Here is a 9,753-nt window from a genome sequence, read left to right on the forward strand (position 1 = left end):
TTACATTTAAATATGCAAAATTGCAAAATGAGAATTTTTCAATTTAAATTATGACATTGTTACCAGCAAATTCAGATGAAAATATATTTACATACAATTCACTTCCATACAAACTTTGTCAAAGAATTATACCAATTTTTTCATAGTATATGTATAATTTGAATGTATACATATGACTTATTTATAATACATTGCATACAGAGTGAAGCCAGTATAAAACTCTCCAATCTACTGAATGAGTCCCAAAGCATGACACTTTACTACATATTTACAATATGTAGTACACATGTTTTTCTTCGGTTTTCTGCACACTATTTACTTCGTCACCGAAAAAATCGTAGAGGTTCTTTTTCACTCTATAAGAGTAAAATTGAAAGATTACAAAGACACTGCTCCCTGTTCACACTTTATATTTGAGTTGTTTTAGATTATTATAATAGTTGCTTCAAATACGGTACAAAGGCTTTGACGTTTGAATGTACATAAAAACATGTTGATAATATTGATAGGTTAAATAATAATTGCGCAACTTGTACTGCTGTTTAAAACTATGTCCAATAATTGCACAACTTGTACTGCTGTTTAAAACTATGTCCACGTATATCACATGAAAAAACTTTTAACGTTTTATTGACATGATAGCACCTAATTGTCTCTTTGAACAATGGTTTAAGCCGATGTATAATAAGTTGATATAAGGATTCATAAAGCAACTTTTGTAAATGTGAAGTTATACATCATTTTTAATATTTCTTTCATAAATCTAAAAAAAAAAATTGAAAAATAAGGGACAATTCAAATTGCCCTTTATTTTCAACACAACTGAGTACTTATAGTAGCCCATAATGCATTATGACTCATTCCACTGTGGGTAAAGTAAACTAATAGCTAATTTACATGCAAATTTATGCTGACATTAAAAAATCTAGTAGTCTCAACCTGATAAAACTGTATATACTACTTTTCTTTCAGTGCAAGAATATAAAAAAGGAAAGAAACAGCTTCTTTCTATAATACTGCTCATGAGAAACAAAAATAACAAAGGGACTTTACAGAAAACATTCTGCTAAAACGTGTTCCTTCAAACCCTCTGATTTGGTGTCTGCCTCGGCTGCTTCAAAATCACCATCTTTTCTGTCCTTTGCAAGTCTCGAAAAGAAGCTTGCGATTTGTTGAGGATTTAGGAAGAGGTCCTTAGAAAATCTTCTCTTTCCATCCTGCATCAGTGACCTCATTTCTTCAGACACTCTTACTGGATCTTCTTTTCTTCCTGTTCTTTTTCCTACTTCAACTTTTTCCAGTAAAAACAACCTCTGGTCTTCTGTGAAATGTTTTTTTGGTTTTTTTCCTTCAATCCCCATCCAACTTTCAAATTGGAAACTTTGCTGGATCTTTCTGGACTCTTTGAAAAAGAAGATGACATATTACTATCTTCTAATTTCTGGGCGTACCTCACTTTTGACTTATCAGTCAAACTAAGTTTTTCCTCTCTTAGATCACAATTTCCCAGAAGAAGGTGTTGTTCTAATGATGATGCATAGCGAAATTGACGTATACATCCTTCCTCTGGACAGGGAAAGATTTTCTGCATCAACTTTCTCTTTTTAGTTGAAGGCCCCTGTATGTCCTCATTGTCATTTTCGTTAGGTTCGTTGTCTTCATCTGTCAAATGAGAAACAGAAAAATACCATCAGTTTTAATTTTAGTTTGATGTATCTAATAAAACATATAAATATCAATATTTTAAACCTCTACAGGACAAAAAAATTAGATATATAAAGTGGCTTTCTATTAGATACTTAAACTACATGTATTTAATTTATTCATTTGAACAAATTGGCTTACTTATGATTTCATTGTCAACATAATATATTTCATTCTACAGAAGACCTTTCTACTTTTTTTTATACCAGAGCTGTAATCTAGACCCTTACTTTTGTGGATTTTGAAAGACAAACTAAGGTGTAATTTCTTCCTATTTATTTTCTCATAGTGATTTCAAAACCAGATGCAATGTTGTACAGTCTGTCATTTTATAATTATTAGAAAACATTTTCTTGCTGTAAATCCTCTATTCTGTACATTATAAAATTCTATCTTCTTTAATTACCAGTTTGTAGGCTAAACATCTGTATCAATGTCTAAAACTTGTAATGATATACATGTATCACAAGAATGTATGTGGTCATTTGGTCAAGTCTGACTTGCATATGACAACTTAGACAAATTTATAATTGAAATTGAATAAGTAGTTCAAGAGAAGAAGCATGCAGATGACAAACAGCCCAACACCCAGGGCTAGTGAATTTTAGGGAGACAAGTGAAATTCTATCATACAGTATTTTACAACTATCTTCCATGTACCTTGTGTAACTTCAGAATCCATTGTAGAGATACATGTCTCTGCTTCCAACCAGTCTTCATTAATATGAAACTGCATGACAGGGATGTTCTCTGTAACAATGTCTTTCCATGGGATTAGCTTTCCTAAAATTGGAATGGTAATTTTTAGAAAGGAAATAATCATTTTCTTAAGTGTCAGATATATTTATGGGCATCATAGACTACCTAAAAAATACTGGTATACCAGTACATGTATCTACAAAATATACTTTAACACTAGACATAACTTTTAAATAGTTGTATTCCCATTTGCTTTCCTCTCTTTTATATTAACATTATAAACCCTTCATATTTGATACTCCTGTTTGCTTTTGTTAAATGAGGCATTAGCTTGATCTGGTAAAATCTTTGAGGTAAAATACATGTACATAAATCTTTGAGGTAAAATCAAGTATATTGAACCAAGAAGGAAATTGGGCTTTTAAAGGAGCTTAAGAAGAAGAATATGGAGGAAAGAAACATATTGGTGCACAAAGACAATGCTTTTCCTTTACAATTTGTTTTGAGCTTTAATTAAGCCTGATTATTTACCTGGCCCAATGCTGTATTGCCTCCATACTTTCAACCCATTGTCTGTAAACAGAAAGTTGTGAAGAGTTGAAATAGCAGTGATATTCTTAACCTTAGGCCTCCCAACGTCTGCATTGATGATAGGGCTAACAATTTTGACCATGTACTGTTGTTGTGAACTGATTGCCTAAAATGAGAAAACAAAAAAATAGTGCAATGGGTAATCACTCTGAAGCTCAACTGAGCTGTCAGCTAATATATATGCTAACATTTTCTTTCCATGCAAAACACAATTATTTTAACAAGTTAACCAACATTTATATATATATAAATGTTTGGTTGTTGTTTTATTATATAAGATATTAATCACTGTAAACTACTGACACATAAAATTACAGAACTGTCCAAAAGGGAAAAATACCACCTGCTGAGTTTTTTTAAGAGAAGGTGCGAAATCACAAATATATATTTCAGAGATGTAAGAGGTGCATGTTCACTTAATTGTGGACACCTCTTACATCTATAACAGTCAGTACAGTAATACTTCTAAGTACTCTAAATGTTTCAGTTAATTATGAAACATTTAGAAGTAAAACTATAATTGCTCTCTATATTTTCAATGAATTAAACTAAAGTGGAGCTTTAATAAAAAAAAAATCAATACTAAAAATATGCACGGGACACAAATTATGCACTTTTTCTTTCAGTGACATTGAACATTGAAAAGATATGGAACGAACACATTTGCACAGATAGACAGACAACATGATTCCTTAATATATCCTACAAACTTTGATTGCAGGGGTTATAAAAATGCCTCTGAAAACATACATCTATCACAATGTATTAATATTGAATACTGTCATTGTAGTTACATACCATCTTCATTTGTTTAGCATCTGTTACATCATTGCCCTGGTTGATGTATCTTTTAATGGCTGACTTGATGTGGGAAGCCTTTCTGTCGCAGGGCCCTTTCCCATCCTGGGGTTCACAGAAGTTGTAGGATTTTATTCTCTCGCCAAGCTCTTGATGTAAAGTTGCAAGTGTTACTGTACTTTTATAGCAACCTGCATTATCAGACCATATATTTACTTTCTTCACATTGGGTAGCAGAATGCATACATTTTGGATGACATCTATGAGTACGGCTGACGTTGCTGCAGCGTCTTGTGCAATTGGGTTGTCAAAGATATGAACATGGGTGAGATGTTTCATAGTGCCTTCTTCCTTGAATGCTGTAAATGATATGTGCCAATTAATTCCCCTTTTGGCAAACCAGTCGGTTTGTCCCTCCCTAAATTTCCTTGGCAGGAATTTCATGGCCCAGTCAGCTATAACCAGAACTTCACCATCATCCATTGAATTCAGTACATCCTGCCTAGCCATCCCTTGGTTTTTGGCTCTAAGAATATGCCCCTTCCACTCATATATGTCTGATACAGCTTTTTCTACCTAGTATAAAACAAAATAATTTGATCATTATCTATTATAATACAATGAAACTATTCAACATTTACATCAGATACTTTTTTTTAAAAAAATTGTCTTTTTCCATTAAACTGTGTTTTCCAAGAATGCATATGTTACCTGGTATCATTAAAAATAATTATCAATTCATTTATTCATCAATTCCTTCATTCATGAGCCTAAGTCAGAGTAATTACTGATCCCAAATTATTTTCAGAGAATTCTTGAAGTGTAGATCCAAAGTTCAAGTAGTACAGCTCAAATGTCAATTATTGGAAATATGGTGTTTTTGAATAGTAGGTCAAGGTCACAAGTTGGTAACCTTAGAACATTATAAAAGCAAATGATCACAGCCAAAAAAATGCCACAAATATTAAATCTATGCCTGGTTCAACAACTTTAAACAAGTGGCTGACACTATGCCAGACAAGGTTAAACATGCATGTGGCTCTGCTCTGATAATCAAGCACAGATTTTTTTAACACAAAACACTAAAAAATGTACTAGATTTAAAATAAATATATATACTTTGAAAATGGTTGCCTCTGGATTGTCCCAATGTCTTTCCTCTGTCTTCTGTGAGATGAATTGCAAGGTTTCATCCATTGAAGAGCATTCACTGCAGCCATCTGTATGAGTATGATTGATGCAACTATGACTATAACACCTACTTCTTTCACTCAGGGCAAAGGTACAACAATGGTCTGGTGTGGATGAAGATGCTTTCACATGCAGCTATAATGAAGATGTCAAGTTTATAAGGAAACACTATAATATGTATCAATGCTTCAGTCTCTAAATGGTGGTCATGGTGCAAATAAATCTTGAATTCAGTTCATTATTCATTTAAAAGCAAACCTTGAAGTCTGTTTTTAAGTAGTGTTTTGCTGATACCAAACTCTTCAGTGTTATTTGCTTCTCCTCTAAGGTGAAATCTAGCTGCTGCACTATATTTTCAAGTTCTTTAAATGCCTGTCCTCCCTCAGCTACATAATAATCCAGGCCTTCCACTGACTGGCGAACCGAGGCACTGCAGTCGTTCAAAATTTTGTACATTGTGCTTGTACCTTAAAAAAATTTAAAATACATCAATTCAAAACATGTAAACTGATCATTTACATATACTTCTCACTGACTTGAAGTATCATCTTGGAATTAGTAAACTTGAAGCAATAACACTGGCAACCTTAATTGAATTAAAAGTATCAATCAAAAATATTTTTCAGAAAGTGATAAATAGATTATTTAAAATGATCATAGTAATACCTAAACATTTCATGTTTTCCTCATGACAAAGCTGTGTGTATTGTTGCACAATTGCTGCAGGTGCAAGGCTCCTTATCACATTTGGTGTCTGGATTATCTCCCCTGAGGTAAGTACCAATGTTTTTTCCCCAAATGGCAAATCTTTCACAATGTGATTGGATGTGATGAAATCCAAGAAGTGATCAAGCATTTCATCTGCTACTCTTGTGCGGGGTGTTTTCTGGAAGGACACAGGTACACCCGTACCAATATTTTCCATATGTTTCCTAGCTGAGTAATATTTGTACATAGTCAATGAAGGAATTGTAGCCTTGACTTCAGAGAAACTGTACTGTCCAGTTAAAATGGACAACAATTGCCTTCGCAAGGCTGAAGTATTTGCCTTTAAGTAAGCATCGGACACTGATGATAACAGCAATGGGGTTGTCTCCTCTGAATGTGCTTTCTCATTACCCCCAAAAAGGTCACTTTTAACAAACTCAACATCCTCTGGACAAACTGTATTCAGAATAGCTTCTATACATTCACTTATTTTCTGTAGATACCTCCGTTTAGTACGATCACTTAGATTTTCCAGACTTTCAGACAAATGTTGAAATGGGTTAAGATCACACGCTTTCAGGAATTCATTCAATTTTTCAAGTCTGTCATATCTTGAAACTGAGGCCTGGCTGTCACAAGTAGTAGATCCTTCAGTAACAGTCTCTTGACTTGATGAGGATAAAACATCATGATCATCCTACAAATGTAATCAATAATCATGTTCAAAATGCAAGAAAGTTAGGTAACTTGATTTCTTAATAATTCAACCAGAATGTAAATTTTGCCAAGCAAACGTAAAGGTCACGAGCTAAGGAGGTATAATATACATGTAAATCTAGTGCGGCTGTCTTTTTAAGTCTAACATCAGAGGGCAGGACTATTGAAATGGAAGGCCTAGTGTAATTTTAATCTATTAATAGACAACATTTTTAATTCTAATTGTACAATGTTTTTTCACAAAGAAATTAAAATAAAAGTCACAGTCACTGTCAAGTTTGTTGGGTATGCCAGGGACATCAACAATAGTTGGAAATGTGGGATAATTTATCATGCATGGGGTCACTATTTGTACAAATCAGACTTTAAACTAACCGAAGATGCTTTTGTACAATTTGACTATAATAAATTTAGCATATGGCTCTGTTGCTCTTCAGAAGAAAGCATTTAAAGATATTTCAATACAGCAAAGAAATGAGACAATGTGATTATGTATGTTAATCTTTGATAATCAAATTAAGGATCTGCATTTTTTCTCCCTTTAGGCAGTGTCATATGACATTATCAAGTCACAATTTGTTCAAATTAACAATAAATATAACTTACACAATATCTGACTGGTTTCCTACTTGATCTGATGTCTTGAAAATCTTCACTAGGAAAATCTTGCAAGGGCTGCAATGATTACAGTATTTTTACAAAATAATTTGAAAGTATACATTTATAATTATATGTATCTAGAAAGTATGCTAGATTTTTTAGGATTGATGCTAAACATATTAATTATATCACATGTACCTTATCCTGAAGATCATGGAAATTGGTTGTTAAAGGTTCAGTGTTGTCATCAGGCAAATTTGTGGAATTACATGTAGCTATAAGTAAAGCTTTTCTGCACTTTGGACAAATTGCTGGAGAGAAGAAATAAATATGAAAATTAATAAATAAATAATGAAATGGTATACTTACATGTACATCGTGTTTTAATTATCACAAAACATCCATATCTTAGGGATCCTTTTTTTTTTTTTTTTTTTTTTTTAAATCATGTATTCAATAACGTACAATATAACAGCGAGGCAAAACTTCCACAGAAGCCCTCTAGTAATACCTCACCACGGGTGCCAGGAGCTCCCTGGATCGATATAATATTATATAATATCGATATCTCCTATATTTGAAAAACAGAATTTTTTTCATATTATACTAATATATAATTATTGATGTTTCATTTTCATACATATACTTAAATATCTCAAGCAAATTAGCACCTTTTTTGTATATGATAACAAAGTATACATTTAACACCTTTATACTGATATATAATTATTGACGCTTCATTTTCATACATATACATAAATATCTATTTTAGGGATTCTTAATAAACATGCATGTGAATGTAATTTAAATTTGACCTTGACATGTAAAGTTCTGTAAATCACTTTTTATATGCGAAAACTTCTCATTTTTCAATTTGCATGAATACTCAGAAGATATTTTCACAAAAAATTATTTTGGTGTATGTTTTATTAGTTACATGTAGAATTTATATACTACCCTAGCTACAGTTGAAGAATGTAAACAGAAAAAAACTGACAGTATTAATATGAATAAATGTAATAAATTTAATACTTAATATTTCATTTCTTCAAATAAGCTTTATAAACTTAGCATATTTTTATAACATGATCAAACCAAGGAACAATTATAAAGAACTAATGTCATGAAAAAGAAGATACTTATTAAATTTTTAAGTGGCTGCATATTGGTCAACCTCAAAAAATAAAAGCAAGATTCCTACTTAGAATGTGGCAAAAGTCACAGACCGAGACTGAAATTATTTCTATCAATAAGCCATTTTATCAATGATTAGAGTTATATATTTTAATATCCCCTCTCTTTATATATATACATGTACAGATTGTACACCATATTAAAGAAATTCAAAGGCCTGCATGTGCACAAGCTCGCAATAGTAATGGTTCATTTTCAGTTAATCTGTACATCTAACTTCTCATGATTCTGACCATTCTGTATGTACTTATTATTTCATATTGTAATATGTGATACATAGCTTGTTACATACTACCTGAATAATTATCAAAATAAAATTACTTACGTGTTCCAATGGGAACTACGACACCAGTAGCTCTCTGTATTTCAGTGACCTTTTGTAGATTTAAAACTCTGTCCCCCTTCACCCTAAACCATCCTGACTTCTTTTGATTGTCTTTTTTATGCGTAGTTAACACTTCTGGCAATCCACATTGTATTGACCTTTTCCTTAAATTGTTTCTACTTAAGATTTCACTTCGATGAATATCACAGATAAATAACTTTTTCGTGAAAGATGTTGGTAAAAACCCAGATTCCGTTAGTAGAATATTCTGTATTTCAGCAATTTCTGACTCTATCGGGGTGCAATTATCTGAACAAGCTGTTTCAACACCACAAGAGAAATTGCAGACTTTATCGTCTGCCATCTTGTTTACATTTTACTCATTTTGTATTCTTCAATGCTGAAGAGCTCCAACAAGGGAAATAACTCAGATGGTGAAAAAGGCACATTTAGCTTAAATTGATGTTGTGATAAAATGTTTATTTTTGATTTACCCATAAATGTTTTGAATGATAAACGAAAAATAACATTTCTGGATTATAAATCTGCCTTGTGTGGTTTTCACATCACTTGTTAGAGTCTTCATATACCAGGCCAGACATGAGAGGTAACAAGGACTAATTACCAACTTATTTGGCTCCAGTAAATTAGAAAGTGTAAAATCTTTAAGATATCTTCTGTTTTTTGGGTAGTAATAATTGTCATACACATATTTAAAAATATGTTAAAAAATAGCTTTGCCTAGTATATATATTTTTTTCATATAATAGGTAAAATAGCAAAATCTCAATATTTTACACATAATAGACCTGTTTCCATGGCAACCAGTTAAACTACCATGCTTTCTTTCATATAGTCAATCTTTTTATTCATTGAAGTTTCAGTGAGAAAAAAATTAGCTGAATCCAAGACATCGCGTGGCCACGTCATTTTGATTTTTATAGAGAATTGATAAAACCTAATAGATGCTTTGATCGATGAGTACCAGAAACAATAGATAGTCCATTTCTGTTGATTTATGTCATGAATCAGTCATGAATCTTTCACAATTCTAACAAATGAAAAGATATGAAAATTGTGTTACAAGCACAGTGCAAATCCAGATGAAACACACTCCGCTTCTTGCATTCAAAGCTTAAGTGATTCCTGATCGATTATTGATTTGGTTCTTATAATTAACTGCATCGACAACCTATATAAAACTGATATCAAGCAAAAAGCGGATA

General features: G+C 32.1%; 1 protein-coding gene across 1 annotated transcript; it reads right to left on the minus strand.

Moving 5' to 3' along the window:
- Positions 1–1,087: 1,087 nt before the first annotated feature.
- On the minus strand, positions 1,088–8,891 carry LOC134280620 (uncharacterized; the record flags this gene model as incomplete). Its single annotated transcript, XM_062763063.1, has 11 exons — positions 8,528–8,891; positions 7,207–7,319; positions 7,015–7,083; positions 5,650–6,388; positions 5,242–5,450; positions 4,912–5,118; positions 3,793–4,368; positions 2,935–3,100; positions 2,365–2,487; positions 1,429–1,662; positions 1,088–1,321 (listed from the first exon to the last, which is right to left on the minus strand). Coding segments are annotated over exons 1-11 (3,034 nt in total), but the record flags the coding sequence as incomplete, so codon positions are not given.
- Between the last annotated feature and the right edge of the window lie 862 nt (positions 8,892–9,753).

Source organism: Saccostrea cucullata, unplaced genomic scaffold (genome assembly GCF_032062105.1).
Source record: "Saccostrea cucullata isolate Sc308-1 unplaced genomic scaffold, CSIRO_AGI_Scuc_v1 ctg5576, whole genome shotgun sequence".
Lineage (NCBI taxonomy): Eukaryota > Metazoa > Mollusca > Bivalvia > Ostreida > Ostreidae > Saccostrea > Saccostrea cuccullata.